This window comes from Dama dama, chromosome 5, assembly GCF_033118175.1.
Source record: "Dama dama isolate Ldn47 chromosome 5, ASM3311817v1, whole genome shotgun sequence".
Lineage (NCBI taxonomy): Eukaryota > Metazoa > Chordata > Mammalia > Artiodactyla > Cervidae > Dama > Dama dama.
In genome coordinates, this window is record NC_083685.1 from 76,156,309 (window position 1) to 76,173,987 (window position 17,679).

At 43.7% G+C, this 17,679-nt stretch overlaps 1 protein-coding gene across 1 annotated transcript in view; it reads left to right on the forward strand.

Moving 5' to 3' along the window:
• The window catches only part of HLF (HLF transcription factor, PAR bZIP family member), a 54,635-nt gene extending 37,513 nt beyond the window's left edge, over positions 1 to 17,122 (forward strand). Inside the window, exons 3-4 of the mRNA XM_061142574.1 lie at positions 7,195 to 7,415; positions 12,693 to 17,122. Coding sequence (XP_060998557.1) covers positions 7,195 to 7,415; positions 12,693 to 12,908 — 437 coding nt within the window. The 3' untranslated portion in view covers positions 12,909 to 17,122. The remainder of the gene's footprint in view (positions 1 to 7,194; positions 7,416 to 12,692) is intronic.
• The last annotated feature ends 557 nt before the right edge of the window (positions 17,123 to 17,679 follow it).

Below are 17,679 nucleotides of genomic sequence, written 5' to 3' on the forward strand. Positions count from 1 at the left end.
ATCATGGCATCATTGGTGATGCCATCCATCCATCTCATCTTCTCTTGTCCCCTTCTCCTCCTTCCTTCAACCTTTCCCAGCATCAGGGTCTTTTCAGATGAGTCAGTTCTTCGCATCAGGTGGCCAAAGTATTGGAGCTTCAGCATCAGTTCTTCCAGTGAATATTCAGGACTGATTTCCTTTAAGATTGACTGGCTGGGTCTCCTTGGAGTCCAAGGGACTCTCAAGAATCTTCTCCAACACCACAGTTCAAAAGCATCAATTCTTCAGCACTCAACTTTCTTTATAGTCCAACTCTCACATCCATACATGACTACTGGAAAAACCATAGCTCTGACTAGATGGACCTTTGTTGGTAAAGTAGTGTCTCTACTTTTTAATATGCTGTCTAGGTTGGTCATAGCTTTTCTTCCAAGGAGCAAGTGTCTTTTAATTTCACGGCTGCAGTCACCATCTGCAGTGATTTTGGAGGCCAAAAAAATAGTCTGTCACTGTTTCCATTGTTTCCGCATCTATTTGCTGTGAAGTGATGGGACCAGATGCCATGATCTTAGTTTTCTGAATTTTGAGCTTTAAGCTAACTTTTTCACTCTCCTCTTTCACTTTCATCAAGAGGCTATTTAGTTCTTCTTTGCTTTCTGCCACAAGGGTGATATCATCTGCATATCTGAGTTTATTGATATTTCTCCCAGCAATCTTAATTCCAGCTTGTGCTTCATCCAGCCTGGCATTTTGCATGATGTACTCTGCATATAAGTTAAACAAGCAGGGTGACAATATACAGACTTGATGTACTCCTTTCCCAATTAAGCAAATGAAATAGCTCAACTGGAATTCCATCAACTCCACTGGAATTCCATCAACTCCACTAGCTTTGTTCGTAGTGATGTTTCCTAAGGCCCACTTGACTTTGCATTCCCGGATGTCTGGCTCTAGGTGAGTGATCACACCATCGTGGTTATCTGGGTCATGAAGATCTTTTTTGTATAATTCTTCTGGTGTATTCTTGCCGCCTATTCTTAATATCTTCTGTTTCTGTTAGGTCCATACCATTTCTGTCCTTATTGTGCTCATCTTTGCATGAAATATTCCCTTGGTATCTCTAATTTTCTTGAAGAAATCTCTGGTCCTTCCCATTCTATTGTTTTTCTTTATTTTTTTTTTATTGTTTTTCTTTATTTCCTTGCACTGATCACTGAGGAAGGCTTTCTTATCTCTCCTTGCTATTCTTTGGAACTCTGCATTCAGATGGGAGTACCTTTCTTTTCCTCCTTTACCTTTCGCTTCTCTTCCTTTCTCAGCTATTTGCAAGGCCTTGTCAGACAGCCATTTTGCTTTTTTGCATTTGTTTTTCATATTCATTTCTCATACAGCCCTATGAGACAGGCATGGTAATCTGCATTTATAGATGAAAAAACTTAAACTCATAGAGGTAGATGTTTAAAAAGGAAAAAAATTCACCATAGGTTCTGTCCTTACTATAGACCTTACTAGGAAGTGGGGACAATTTCTTCTGGGTCCTTTACTCATAAACACCCAAGTTTATAACATCTAGGTAGCAGAACGAGAAAGCAAACCCCAAGTCTGACTCACTAGATGGCTTAACCACTACTCAGTACATTTTGAAACCTTGTTGTAGTCTTAATGTTACTGTTTAAGTGTCTCCCAGAGCACAACAGCTCAGCCTGTAGATCTGTCAGGTCACCACGACGGTGTTTACCAAACACTCACAAATGCTCAGTAGCATTCACAGATGAAGGCTTATTATTGTTCCCTTGTCTGAAACGGCTATGAGTTGGTCAGGTGGCTCAGCTGATCTTGGCTGGACTTGCTCGTCTGGGGAACAGGTGCCCTGGGCTGACCTGGACTGGCCTGCCCCCTGTCCCCCGCAACGCCTCCCCACACTGCAGGCTCAGGGGAGGTGTGACTGGTGGGGACTGAAGTGCTGCAGAGAAGCGGCAGGACATGCAAGCCCTCTTTAGGCCCAGCCTCGGGGCTGACCCTGACACTTCTGTCACGTTCTGTCGGCCAGCGCGCGTCACAGGGCCAGCCCAGATGCGAGGGCTGGGGAAATAGACTCAGTCTGGAACTGCGGGGTCACGTGTAACAGATCACGGGGAGAGGGAGGGGCAAGACCTCTGGCCTTTAGGACACTGCTGTCTTTGCAGAGTGCTTGTTAGACTGGCCGAGAGGTTCCTGCAGTTGGAATAGAGACCTCAGGGTCCAGAAAGCCCCTATCCTTAGGATGTGCTGGTCGGGACCTTTACTTAATCTCTGTACCTAATGTGGTCACTCATTATGGACCCTTGAATGTTACTGGAGGCTTCTAAGTTAATTGGTTCCCTATAACGTAAGGATTCTCAGAAGCAGAGTGTTTTGCAGTGAAGTGAGCCCTGATGATGGTTTTCCTCTGAAAGTAGTGGGTGCAAACACAGTCAAAAGTGCTGTTTCATACTCAAATTATAACTGTGTGGGGTCAAAGAGGTTGCTAGATTCTTGTTAAGTATGTAAGAATAAGAAACATCCTATCTTCAATTATGCTATTTGGAGGTTTAGGCATACCTACTCTGTGACAAAAGCAGAGGCCAATTTTTGGTTTGAAGATAACTTTTAATCTCTGTCCAGATTTTAAGCCCTTTGTTCCACCCTTTCCACCAGAAATCCTCCTTGGCTCTTCTAGAAATGACTTTCACTTAGATGCTTTTAGAAAAAAGAAAACTATGTTCCAGCAAACTGCAGAGTCTACACCATGGGGTTGATCCTGTCCACCCCAGGTCCTTCAGAGAAAGCCTTGGAAAAATACCAAGCTCAGACTTAACAAATACAGAAAAGAGAAACAAAACACGTGATCATCTCAACAGATATTGAAAAGGCCTTTGAGGAAATTTATTATCATACATAATTTCTGATTAAAAAAGAAACAACAGTAACTGTCAGCGCAGTAGGGCTGGGAAGGTTGGAACTGTTTTAGCTTGTCAAGAGGTTGTCTACCAGGGGCCTAGCACAAACCTTAAGGATATAAGGCATTGAAAGTTATTTTCATTAAAGTCTGGGACAGACTCAAGTCTCATCCCTTTTACTCATTTTTTTTTTTTTTTTTTTTGAAGAGCCTAGCCAATGCAGTGAGTTTCTGTTTGTTTGTTTTTTTTAAGTAGGAATTATAAACACTGAGGCAGCAACTATCTCTAGAGGCAGAAAAGATTATTTACCTTGAAAACTCTGTTAGAGCTATTAGAACTAATAAGGGAGTAAAGTGGCCTTAAAGATATAAGAAAAAGGTGAAATAATAAAAATGGAGAGTATACTAAGGATATATTGAATATTTTCAAGATATCAGTTGTCCCCATACTAGCCTATGGTTTCATTCCATCTTCATTCAAAATCCCATTAATAATTTAAAATATAATTTAATGTATCCTGAAATTCCTATTTCTATGAGTATAAGAATACTGAAGAAAATCTTCTAAAAAGAACAATAAAGAGGGCAGAACTTGCCCTTTCAAATACCAAACCTTGCTAATACCATTATATTAAGCCATTTGGAAAGTATTATGTAAAGGCCCTTGCTTGTATGTCATACAAAAATAAATCATAGGTGACTCAAAACCCTAAAATATAATTATAATTATATTAAAGTATAGAGTAATATAGAGAAGACAATGGCACCCCACTCCAATACTCTTACCTAGAAAATCCCATGGACGGAGGAGCCTGGTGGGCTGCAGTCCATGAGGTTGCTAAGAGTCAGACATGACTGAGCAACTTCACTTTCACTTTTCACTTTCACGCATTGGAGAAGGAAATGGCAACCCACTCCAGTGTTCTTGCCTGGAGAATCCCAGGGATGGGGGAGCCTGGTGGGCTGCCATCTGTGGGGTTGCACAGAGTCAGACACAACTGAAGTGACTTAGCAGCAGCAGCAGCATAGAGTAATGTATATGTATATATATACCCACATATGTACACATATATATAGTGTGTGTGTATATATATATATACACACACACACACATATATATATATACAGCAACAATATGTATATATACACACACATGTATGCATGTGTGCATATAGTATGATTTGGGGATAGAGAAGATATGAAATTAGAAGCCATAAAGAAGAAAATTTTAAGATATTATTACTATATTATAGTACAAGATCTCGCCAATAGTGCAAAACTCTAAGCAAAGTTAGAAAACAAATAGTCTTGGAGAAAATATTTTCTACAGAGAAAACAGAAGAAATGATTATATCCATAGTCGATATAAAATTCTTTCTATAACGAGTGCTTACAAATGAATAAGCAACAAAATCCACTTAAAAAGGAGCAAAAAATAAAAGGGTGGTATACAGGAGAAGAAATAAATACCCAATAAACACGTGAGTTGTTCAGTCTCACTACTAAGAAGGAAATGTAAATTAAACAATAGTGATATTTGTGTAATCAGATTGGCATCATTTTAAAAATTATCATTTAATTTGTACAGAAATGTACTCTCAGAAATGTTGGTGCAAGTATAAATAGATAAGACTTAGCAATGCTTTTAGAAATTTAAAAATACTTGCCTTTTGTATGAGCAATCTCACTTTTAGAAATCTCTTCTATAAAAACACTCACATACCTAAAAATGCATCAGTTGGGAAATGATTAGGTAAATTGTTATATATCCAAATTTTGGGAACTACTCACCCTTTAAAAAGAACAGAATAGTTCTGTTTGTACTAATATGGGTAATTGCATATGGTATACTGGTATACAGAAAGAGTAATTTAAGACCTAGGGGTAGTATAATCCTATAGGATTGAGAAATTCACACTAAACAGTTAAAGGTATTCTTTGGTAAGAGCAGCGAGATGGATTGAGGGCAAGGGAGACACATTTCTGCATTTGTTGAAATTTTGCAATGAACATCTATGGTAATTTAAAAAATTAATGTAATGATTCATTCTTAACTTGAAAATTCTTATTAATAAAATTGTGCAAATCCACAAAAAGTAGGATAAAATAATAAAGATCCTCCTCCCTGTTACTCAGGGATACTGTTGACATTTAGGAATAAATGAGGAAACAAACATGTCCAACAGAATTAATGCAGTAGAAAATATAGACAAACAAGATGATGCAAGGGTATCTTGGGAGAAGGGAGACCTGGATGTTTCTCAGGTCCATTGCTGGGTGCTCTGCGATGCTGGGAAGCCACTGAAAGCCATTGACTCATCTGTGGTCCAGTTAAGTTTTCTCCGTGCTTCAGGTAGGGCTGACCTACTTCCATTGGAAGAAAGGGCTGAAGAAAAAGAATGCAGATAAAGATTCTGCCTCATGTGAAGTGTTATTGTTAGAATGTCCATGAATGAATGTCAGCACCCAGCATTTCTGAGGGCCCCATTAAATGAGCAGTTTTCTTTGTAGAAGCAGAACTCTGAAGTAGGCACACTGGGAGAAGTGGGTGGGGATAAAATAGAGAAAAGATGAAAGGACCATGTGGTTGGTAGGGAAGGAGTGTGTGTGTGTGTGTGTGGGTAAAGCTTAACATGGATAAAGAAATAGAGTATAATGTTTAAATACAACATAAGTACTTGGAGTAACTTTGAGCTATTAGATGGTAGGAGAGGGTATTTATGCCTTTGTGTGTGTGTGTGTGTGTGTGTGTGTTTGTATGGGGGGGGGGGGCGGAATTGGGTAGCTTTATTATTAAGTTCAAAGAGAGTTCCTAAAGGGAAAATAAAATACCAGTGTGAGTCAGACACGGTTCATTTTCTCAGTCAGTGTTGAGAGGCACAAGATCAAATGTGGCTTGACACCATCCAGTGCAGATCTCAGCAGCCACTAGAAGCTGGAACCAAGCAGAGCTTGGCTAATGAGACACTCCATCCTCTGCCAGGGCCTGGGGGCCCATCCCTTCCTCTCTGGCAAGCAGGATACAAAGAGAGCTCAAAGCAGACTGAGGACCAAAAGGTCACCCAGAACATTCACGTTCTGCAAGCTCCCCACCAGGCCTTTCTGAAAAACAGACAAGTGTGGTTTCACAGTTTAGCCAGAAAGCGAGCCAACGGCTTTGCCCTTCAGCCCAGGGTAGGTTCTAATGGCACCTACAGGATATTCCACATGACATCCGGCCTTCAGCAGTGAAGGGAGGGGAGGACCCGGGCCAGACCCAGCTGAGGCCTATCCTCTCATGTATTCTTTGGGCGTGAAAGGGGTGACTGTAAAATTCAGGTGAAACTGGAAGTTAGGATTCAGAGTGCCCCACATAAACACTGCGGTCTGTTACCAAGCTCCCGTTCCCCAGTAAGACACTTTGCAGAATGCAGTCACCTTGTTGCTCTGAGGACCTTTGTGCCCTTCGACGGTTTGGTGCGCAGATGCCTCAGGGGGAAGTTAGGGCATCTTCACTGTGTCTTTTCCATCTTGCTCGGTGTTTCCAGAGTGCACGTATGGGTTAGGGTGCAGCCCTCCGGCTCACCGCCGGTGCCCAGTCCTGTCCCCTTCCACTCACTCCTCGCACGTCTTTCCAAACCTCAGCTCGCTTGTCGCTTCCGTGCTCAGAACCCCTCAGTGACACTCAAGGCCTCTTGAACATGCCGACTGCACACCTTCCTGACATCTCTTGCACTTCTGCCTCTCTCAGACTCGTGCTCCGACAGAGCCACCCAAGACTGCTTGTGGTTCCTTCAAACCCCGACCCTCTGTCTTGGGTCTGTCCCTGGATTACCTCTGCGGCTCATTTCTGTGTGTAGAGAGGCCTCCTCTCTGCGGAGTGCTCCCCAGCCTGCTTTGTGCTGTGTGCTGGTCCTCCACTCTCTGCAAGCACGTGGGCCTTCCTTTCACCCCTTCACTCTATCGCACTGGCTGGTTTTATTCTGATTCCCTGACTCACTTGGAAGAAACCTTAAAGGTAAAAAGAGCAGAGTACCTTGCCACATAGTTGGTGCTTCAGGATTGTGTTATAGGAAGGGATGAACGTGTGCATTTTTTAATTTAGCTTGTGAATATATGTATGTGGGTCTTTGTTTCCCCCATCTGACACGAGTAAAGTGTTCAGCCTGCTGTGCCTCAGAGAGGATGTTGCGGTCACATTTAAGTAAGCTTAAGACCTTTCACTTCATCCTGAGAGTCATCAAGTAGACGGCAGTCGATAGCCCGCTCCTGGGCTTCTATAGAGTGCTCACCAACGAAACTCCCTGTTGTTCCAGGCCAGCTGCTGCCAGCCAACCGCAATACTCCGAGCCCCATCGACCCCGACACCATCCAGGTGCCGGTGGGCTATGAGCCGGACCCGGCCGACCTCGCCCTCTCCAGCATCCCCGGTCAGGAGATGTTTGACCCTCGCAAACGCAAATTCTCCGAGGAAGAACTGAAGCCACAGCCCATGATTAAGAAAGCGCGCAAAGTCTTCATCCCGGACGATCTGAAGGTAAACGAGAACTGATAACTAGGCTGTGGGCAAACAGAGAGGGGGATCAAGAGGCAGACTAAAAGGGTGAGCCCAGGAAAAGCACACAAGCTCGTAAACAAAGACTGGTAATTTTCCACCCCATTTTTCAGCATGTGACAAGGCTAGTTGCTTCCTTTCTGGGTGTCTTCTGTACTGTGCCTTTCATATCTTGATAATGCACAGAAATAAGGAAAAGCAATAAAATGAAGTGCTTTGCAGCCCATGAAGGAAGCAAGCCCTCTGCTATCTGTAAGAAACCCATGAAAGCCTAATGAAGTCAAATCTGGATCTTTCAAGATTGGAAAGGAAAAAAAAAATTATTGGGAAGGGTACCTAGACCTCAGAGTCTTCAAGGGTTACCTTTCCTTTGGGAGTTTAATGCTAATTAACTGCTGCCATTTCTGTGTAGGCCTCAGGGAGTAATAGCAAGAGACAGGACCTCTCTCCACATTGCCAACCTTGGATGGCAGGGTGGGACTTTGTTAAGGAAGCTGGGGGGTTTCCTGACACTACTTATAAGTAATGTTGACTCTGCGTCTCATGTAGTGAGCACTTGGGTATCTCAACAAAAGGTTAATTTGGGGTTGGTTTTTCTCTACTTTGTTGAAGGGACACAGTATTTATAAAGGAAAATAGATTTACCTTAGGAAATCAGATACAACTTAAACAAAATTAATGTGACACATTTATTATACCTTAGGAAGAGAATTCTTTCTAAAATTATGCCATGCCTACTGATACCAAAATAGAACCATTTTTGATTAGCCATTGCTTAGAATTGTCTGTGTTTATGCTGCTTTCTAATCATATGAACAATGGAGATGTGATTGTATACATTCAAGGCATTGGAAGCAGGCATAATTAGGTCTTTTCTAACTTCTCAAACCTAAACATGGTTCACATGAAGAGAACTCCTGTTGGGAAAATAGGGAGTTTGGGACATTATTCTGGAACCACTTTAGACCAGTAATGCCTGCTTTTCAGACCTAAAGAGCACTGGAAGAAAACATGTCTGCAAATCTGTCACTGCTGTCCTCCAGCACCTGAGGTCACCTGCGGTGATGCAGAATCCTAAAATGTCTGGGCTGAAAGGGACCTCAGAGGCGCATTAGGGCAAAGTGGTCATTGCACCACTGAGGAGATGGAGATGAAGGAAAGCCAAGGTGAGCCCTGGTAGTTAGGATAAGACCCAGCTGGGTCCCCAAGTCAGCTGGCTTCCAGAGAGGTCACTGCAGCATGTTGGCCCTGATGCGGGCTACAACGTGGACCTCCAGTAACTGTCATCCTGAGACTCAAAGGAGGAAAGTGCATAGTGAACACACCAGAAGATAGGAACTAGTCAGGGAACTGATGGTTAGACAGAGATGGAATAAGAAAGGGGCCCATGGGATTAGGTCCTGGCAGTTTAAGTACCTTCTTTCAACAGATGCTTTCCCTCACCTTGTGTTAGTCGCACAATTCTGTGTGTGTACTTTAGAACTTGCTTCTTAAACTAAACCAGGGAGCCCATTCAGCATGGATTTCCTCTTGAGTGGAGGCAAGTTTGAAGAGGTGCTGCTGTATCATAGATAAAACCTCTAGCCAGACTTGCAGTCTCTGAATTTACAAGTTTAAAGCAAGGAGCAAGCTGCTTTAATTACCCAGGTAACCCTGGCAACAGAGAGGCCACGTGAACATTGCTGTGCTGGAATTATACATTACCACCACCATGGCTGGACGTGGCCTTTCCACGTGCCAGTGTGGGGAACAGGCAAGAACATTCTCCTGCCAGCGGTCCCTGGATTCCTTCAGCTGTGAGCAAAGCCTCAGGCCCCAGACCGCGAGCACGGGTGAAACAGGAAGCAGAACCGTAAGACATTTCTTGTGCAGCAGGAGGACTGAGCTGGGGCAGGTGGGAGCCACGTGTGCGGCCTCCAGCGCTGGGTGAGCAGACTGAGTGAGTGGAGCGGCCCTCACTGCCTGCACTTCCTCTCTGGAGCCATTCATCTGGGTTAGCAGGCGTCTCCCCCCCGACCTGGGAAGATGAAGGGGTGGCATACTGGTTCCTCACTGAGAACTGGCTTAATCGCCTTGGTGTCTTTCAAAGACCCATTCATTCACTTGACAAATATGTTTCCAATGCTAGTGTCTGCCAAGTCAGGGCCTGGGGGTTTGAAGGTGAGCCGCTACTGACATTGTTCCTACCCCCGAGTGAGAAAAAGGGAGTGTTGATATGTCAGAAGGGGCATCAAACACAGACCCTCAAGCAGATGGGACTGGACTGAGGGTGCTTTGCCAGGTGGTGGTACCTCGGGAGCCAGATGGCATCCGCCCCTGGGAGATAGAGGAAAAGGGCACAGGTGATGTGTCAGCTCGTCAGCACTTCTGCACCCCACCTCCATTCTGAGGTAACAGAGCCAGGAAGGCTGGTTTTCTTGTCGGGGACAGCCCTCCTTCCATCACTCCTGCCTCCTGTGTCCCCTGCTCCCCTCCCACCTGAGATGGTCCACATTTCACACCTTGGCTCACTCATCTGCTCATGTGCACAGGAGGCTGGGAAGTGAAAGTACCTCAGAAGTAAGAAGAACTCAGAAATCAGTTGTTACACTGAGGTCAGCTGGTGACTCCCCTGGTCCTTAAGACCTGATCCCAAACCTCCCAGGCCTGTGGTCGTACTCCTTCTCCATTTCCCCGAAAACACAGCTTCTTCAGTTTACCGGGGCCTTGTTCTCATGTACCCCGACTCCCTGGCCCCCGTATGCAAGTTCTGATACATCCTAAGTTAGTCCCTCTTTCAAATCATCTTGGAAACCACACGTCTGGGAACACTGATGAGAATGGTAGATTTCCTGATTAACCAAGGGCATGGATCTGGGGCTTACTAACATAGATGATGTCTATCAGAACTGGAGGTTTCACTGTTAACGTGCCATAGGCCCTCTCACCCCACGGAGTCTTAGGCTGTCTTAGCTCCTCCCAGTTTCTCTCCAGCCAGCTGGCCTGGCCTCTCTCCTCTTCATCCAGCTCCCCACGCCCTTTTCCCAAGGGCAAGCAACAAATCCTACCCCAAGGTTTCCAAAGGATAGCCTCCTAAGAATTCTTAAGCCATTATGAAGATCATGTTTTTCACTTTGTTATATATTATTATGAAATGTATGGTAGGCTGGGAGTGCCTTATAAATTAGAGAACAGTACTAGCTTGTGAAAGGCAGACAGAAGGTGCCTGCACTGACTCTATCTCACACCTCCTGTCTGCTGGGCAGTGTTGGCTGAGGCTAAAGGGCAAGGATGGGGCAGACCACTGACCTTGCACCTTGCTTGCAGCCTTGCCCTCAAACCACATGACCTCCTCCAATGCCAGAAGCCCCTTGGAATCCTGGGGCAGGGTAAGAACTGACCTCCCTCACTTATTCTGGGTGGTACTAACTGCAGGGATTAGCATTGTGAGGATTGAGGAGTTTACTATTGCAATTTGTTGAAAAAAGGGGTTGCAAAACCCACCTGGTGGCACCGTAAATGGAAGAAGACTTACATTTCTTAGTGCTTCTAGGAAAGTTTTCCTTTTTTTTGGCAGAGGGAGCAGTGATGGGGGAAAGAAGGGACTGTTTTCAAGTTGACCACAATCAAACATCACTCAGGCTAAGAAGGTTAACTGTTTAACAAACAGTTAAACAAAAAAAGTTAGAGTAAATTATTTAAATGCTAGCCATGAATAAGAACTGATTAATCTGTGGCAAGTGGAACTTTACTTTGTTTGTTTTTAATTGCCAAAGTATACATGCCATTATAGAATATTCTCATAGTTCAGAAGGACATAAAAACTGAAAGATCCTACCTCCTTCAATCCCCCTTCCAAAGGCACCACTTTTAATAGCTGGGTATAAATCTTTCTGGATTTATACTATTTCTGAATATATAATATTACTTAAAAAACAAAAACAAAAACACACAAAGTGGGATGAGAACCTATTGATCTTCAAATTACCACTGTTTCTACCCACACAGTGATATGTCTCTAGCATCTTTCAGATTCAGTGGGATCATTATGTTTAATAGTTGTGTGACTCTATCATGATGTAGTTATCAAAGCTCCTACTGATAACTGGGCCCGGGGGGCAGGGAAGGGGTTTGCCCATTTTTTTCTATTAGGGACAGTTTAGTTCAGTCGCTCAGTCGTGTCCGACTCTTGGCGACCCCATGGACCGCAGCACACCAGACCTCCCTGTCCATCACCAACTACCTAAGTTTACCCAAACTCATGTCCATTGAGTCTTTGATGCCATCTAACCATCTCATCCTCTGTCATCCCCTTATCTGCCTGTCCTTAATCTTTCCCAGCATCAGGGTCTTTTCAAATGAGTCAGCTCTTCACATCAGATGGCCCAGATAGCCAAAGTATTGGAGTTTCAGCTTCAGCATCAGTCCTTCCAATGAACACTCAGGACTGATTTCCTTTAGGATGGACTGGTTGGATCTCCTTGCAGTCCAAGGGACTCTCAAGAGTCTTCTCCAGCACCACAGTTCAAAAGCATCAATTCTTTGGCACTCAGCTTTCTTTATGTCCCAACTCTCACATCCATACATGACCGCTGGAAAAAACATAGTGAAAGTGAAGTAGCTCAGTCGTGTCCAACTCTTTGCAACCCCATGGACTGTAGCCTACCAGATTCCTTCCTCCATGGGATTCTCCAGGCAATAATACTGGAGTGGGTTGCCGTTTCCTTCTCCAGGGGATCTTCCCGACCCAGGGATCGAACCCCCTCCCGCACTGCAGGTAGATGCTTTAACCTCTGAGCCACCAGGGAAGCCCTAGCTTTGACTAGATGGACCTTTGTTGACAAAGTAATTCCTCTGCTTTTTAATATGTTGTCTAGGCTGGTCATAACGTTCCTTCCAAGGAGTAAGCGTCTTTTAGTTTCATGGCTGCAGTCACCATCTGCGGACAGTGCTTTAGTAAAAACGCGCCCTTGTGTGCGCAAGTGAGTGAGGACTGCCCTAGGGAGAGAGCCCAGGCGTGAGGTGGCTGTTCAGCCCTTGACAGACATTGCCAGGTCGCCTTCCAGCAATACTGCAGCTTATCCCGGAAAGCACGAGCGCCCAGAGAAGGAAGGGGTTGAACAAAGAGAAGGAATTCGGCCTGTCCTTCAGGGGTGCAGGGCCTGCACCCCACTTGGCGGGCTTGTGCTCTGCCGGGCGGGAGAGACGGCCGACGGAGGGCCGGGCCGGGGAGGGAGGCCCGGGCGGCCGCGCTCTGACGCGTCCCGTGTCTCCCGGCAGGACGACAAGTACTGGGCACGGCGCCGGAAGAACAACATGGCAGCCAAGCGCTCGCGCGATGCGCGGCGCCTCAAGGAGAACCAGATCGCCATCCGCGCGTCCTTCCTGGAGAAGGAGAACTCGGCGCTGCGCCAGGAGGTGGCCGACCTGCGCAAGGAGCTGGGCAAGTGCAAGAACATCCTAGCCAAGTACGAGGCCCGGCATGGGCCCCTGTAGGCGGGCAGCGGCGGGCGGCCACGGCCCGGACAGGCCTTCACCGCAGCGACCGACCTTTCTGACATCAGCACTTTACCAGACGCAGCAACACGACGGACTCACGTTTTGGGATGTGTGTGTGTGTGTGTGTGTGTGTGTGTGTGTGTGTGTGTGTGTGTGTGTGTGTGTGTGTGTGTGTGCGCGCGCGCACTTGTACTCCTGTGTGGTCAGCGGGAGGTGTGTGTGTGTATTCGTGCTCTTTTGTGGTCAGCGGGGTGTGAGTGTATGTGCTTGTGCTGCAGTGTGGTCAGCGGGGTGTGTGTGTGTGTGTGTGTGTGTGTTTGTGCGCCTGTGTGGTCAGCGGGTGTGTGCGCGCGCGTTTGCGCATGCGTCCCTTTGCGCCCGCCATCTTGAAACGAAAGGTGCCATGTTTTTACTGGACTGAGGAGACCGCGCGGGTTTCCTGCTCCCCCCACCTCACCCCACTCCCGCCCTTTCCGTGTGGCTTCATGTGCGCTCCTGCCCACTCTTCCAGGACCTTCTGCTCGGGTTCACTAAGAAGAGCCCTGCTGAAATAGTAGATCTCGGTTTTTCAAGACCACAGGCTCTTGTTTCTGTTTAATCTGTAAGTTACCATGCTAATAAGGTGCACAGAGTAATTTAGCACTACACTGCAGCTCCGTTCAGTTATAGGTTGCTTTCCTCACTTTTTAAGTTTTGGTGATAATCGTCTTCAAATTTAAAGTGCTGTTTAGATTTACTAGATCCCATATTTACTTACTGCTCTCACTAAGTTTCCTTTTAATTACACCAACTCCAGCGAGTAAGAGTACTCTCATAGAACACAGAGTGTGTTTTTGCACTGTCTGTACCTAAAGCAATAATCCTATTGTACGCTAGAGCATGCTGCCTGAGTATTACTAGTGGAAGTAGGAGATTTTCCCTACCTGAATTTCACTGTCTTTTAAAAAGCAAAAATTACAGTAATGTATTTGAGCATGCCCAGAACATCCCCAGGACCGGGAAGCAGAGGGAAACGCCAGGTCTAAGAACAAGGGGTTAACTTATCAGTGTACAGCCAAAAAATGCATCTTGGAACAGCTTTTGACATTGATGTGTTTGCTTTTGTTTTCTCTCTTTTCCCATGCCCCCAGCCCCCAATTTTCTAGTTAACTTTTTCCACATCCCCCTTGATATTCAATACAATTCAATTACTTAAGATTCAGTTTTCCCCATTTTTTCGGTAATGTATATATTTTTGTGAATTATACCTTGTTTTTAAAAATCAGTTAAGTTAATAAGTTGATGTCTTGTAAAACCCCTTTTTCTTAGTGGTGTCATATTTGAATGCTTCATAAATTAATGATTCTGGAGCTTACGTTTCTTATTCTCTGTTTTCTTTTGAACGTATGTGCTCTTATTAAGTGGACTTCTGAAAAATGAATGTAAAAGACACTGGTGTATCTCCGAAGGGGATGGTGTTGTCACAAACTGTGGTTAATCCAATCAATTTAAGTGTTTACTGTAGACCAAAAGGAGAGATTATTAAATTGTCTAATGTTTATACAGAGTAATTATAGGAAGTTCTTTTTGTACAGTATTTTTCAGATATAAATACTGACGATGTATTTTGGAAGACATATATTATATATAGCAAAGAGAAAAGGAAAACTATTCCATGTTTTAAAATTATATAGCAAAGATATATATTCATCAATGTTGTACAGAGAAGTGCTTGGGGGTTTTTGAAGTCTTGAATATTTTAATTTTGTCACTGACACATCAGCATGTTTTCTGCTTCAAATTAAAATTTTACAACAGTATCGAAGCTTGCTGTGACGAATTCTGCTCTAAAACATCTAAGGAGTTTTCTTATTTTCTATTAGGTCTCAGAAAGAAAACCCAAAACCACAAAATGGATGTTAGTCAAATATTTATTGGATGATACAGTGATTTTTAGGAAAAGCATCTGCCACAGAAATGTTCACTTCAAAATTATGAGTTCCTGAAAATAAATATCACTGCAAGCATCCCCCAAAATTCTGTTCTCCTCAATGGGCACGTGCATCTTACACAGTATAAGGTTAATATCGGTGCTATGTGTATGATTTATAATTTGATAGCTGTCTTGACTTTAAAGGTGATTGTTCTTTTGTTTCACTAACTTGTGTTAAGAGATTGTGCTGTTGTTACAAAGAAACATTTTCTGCAAGATTAAAATACCCTTTTATCAGTGGGATTTTCTAGTTTCCTGTGTCCAGAGTATGTGATTCTTTAATGACCTTTAATGATTCTTTAATGGTGATCTCCTTGTCAGTCTGTTAGCAATGCTTCTATCTTACTGTCATAGTCTTGGGGAATCTGAATAGTGGAATATTCCTACAGGTATCTCATTTTGTCTGAAGCTACAGATTATGATGGGAGATGGACGCATATTGGAATTGAAATAACCTCGTTCAGGTAAATAACTAATAAACAAAACCTCTAGCAAACTTAAGCAGAACTGAATTAGTGGTATTCAGAGACACACATAAACATGGAGTTGGCCTTTTAATAGGTAAAGAGACTAATTGCAGCAGAATAGTTCAATAGTCACTAGCACAGAAACAAGTAAAATCTTTTAACTGAATAAGTATTGAAGGATTGTACTGAAGACCATCCAAATTCATTGAAGTTTAAAATGGTAACTGAAAAAAACTGTATTTGAGTACTAATATTTCTGAAATTAGGTTGCTTGTATCCGATGAGCATCACAGATGTTTTCTGCAGAAGAAATTTAAAGATCATAATAAAACTTATTCTTTGGCGTGCCAGGGGAGGTTTCAGAAACCTACCTCGTTGTAAAAATTTTAAAGCTTTGGAGTCTGTATAGGTGCCTTATACGTAGGTCATTGTCACCACACACAAGCACTCAACCCTTGAACTCACTGCCTTCTGTCCAGGGCAGTCAGCTAGTAAATAAAGCAGTTCTGCTAAATGACATGAGAAGGCATGGCCCAATTTGGAATGACTTGGATCATCCAGGGTCAGATGAGTTCTGCAGACTGCAGCTATTAAAAGAGTCCTGTTGTCATTTTTCACCTTTTCATCATAAGCATCTTTCGGAGATTAATTACTTGGCCATTAAAAATGAATTCAAATCATATTATGCCAACATCACATAGACGTGATTTGGAATGAGCGGCCTAGGACTCCCTGACAAGGTCACATCATCCTTTCGATTGGACTTGAAAAGGTGCAAATTGGTCAGCCTATAGTTCTGCTTGTGCCACCTGGAGGACATAGGTAGGGAATGGGAGGGCTGTAAGTGATCACTTCCTCCTCTTGAGAAAGTGGATGCTTTTGATCATTCCAAAACCCACAGTGAGCAGGATAGTGACAGGCCTTTCATCTTCATATATGACAGGCCGCTGTGAAACCATCATTTGAAGCAGAAGGACCATTTGCTTGATGAGCATGCAGATGGAATTCTAGCACTGGGTGGAAAGGAAACAGTGCTAAAAAGCCCAGAGGTTCCTTCCAACTTACCGGTTTTGTGAGGGAGGGAACTCTCAATGATTCTAAATGTACGTTTGAAAGGTCTTGGGTCTGTTTTCAGAAGCGTCAATAAGAATTTTAAGTAGAGTCACTCCAACCCCCACCCCCATCCTAAATTAAAACAAAGGTCATTCTGTAAAATGCAAAGGAGTTTGCCTCCCTTCTTCCTAATGTTCCTTTAGGAAAACTTAATTAGTATTAATCAGAGCAGTTCCAGAAGGTGGGAGACACCTGCTCTCAGTCTGCCAGCTTCCAGCTAAGGGCTCCTAGGCCCCCACTAGGGAGGCTAAGATCTCCTCTAGGTTTTCTCTACAATTAATGTCGTTTTTTAAATGAGCAAAGCCATGTCTTTAATCCTGATGTATTGGATTTGGCAACTAAAGGCAGTACATTTTGCTGAGGGCTAAGTGTATATAGAGGAGTGTGTGTGTGTGTGTGTGTGTGTGTGTGAGAGAGAGAGAGAGAGAGAGAGAGAGTAGTTAAGGCATAAAATCTTTCATGTGGAGCACCTCACCAAACGTAACAATAGTCACCGTTATCCTTTTGGCAACACCACAAAGACTGCATCTGTTAAACAGGTACAAGTTCACTTGAGGTCGGTGTTTGTACGCCATGGTTTTGGTTGCTGTTTATGCTGTTAAGTCCAAAACTTTGTCTGTTATTCTTAATGTTTAATAAAATTTAAATTGTTTCCTGTCTTTCATGTATTTTTATTGACAGTCTGCTGGAAATCAGATTCTATTTCCAATTCTATCACCAAGAAGCCATTGACATAGACTAATTACATAGATGATAAATTAATAATACTATATAATCAGTGAGAAATTAACACTTATTGGGTACTTACATGTCAGACCCAGTGCTAAACACTTGCAAGGAATATTTTATTTAATCCCACATTAACCTCATGAGATAGGGACAGTTGTTATCTCCATTTACGGAAGAGAAGATAGAAGCTTGGAGAGGTTACATAGCTGGTAGAAGTGACAGAAATGAGTTCTGGTTCTTTAGATGGGCATCATTTAGAGTGGTGTTTCCCTAAAACCAATGCAAAGGCTGTTTTCTGGTCATATGTATGAGAATCATCTGGAAACATATTACTAGACTTACAGACTCAGTGATTTCTGAATCAGTACATCTGGGATAGGGCCTGGAAATCTGAACTGCTTAAAGGCTCCCAGATAACTTGCATGTCTGGCCGAGTAACTGGAGCCCAAGGATTTACAGACTTGACCTTCATCTGAGTTCATGACCT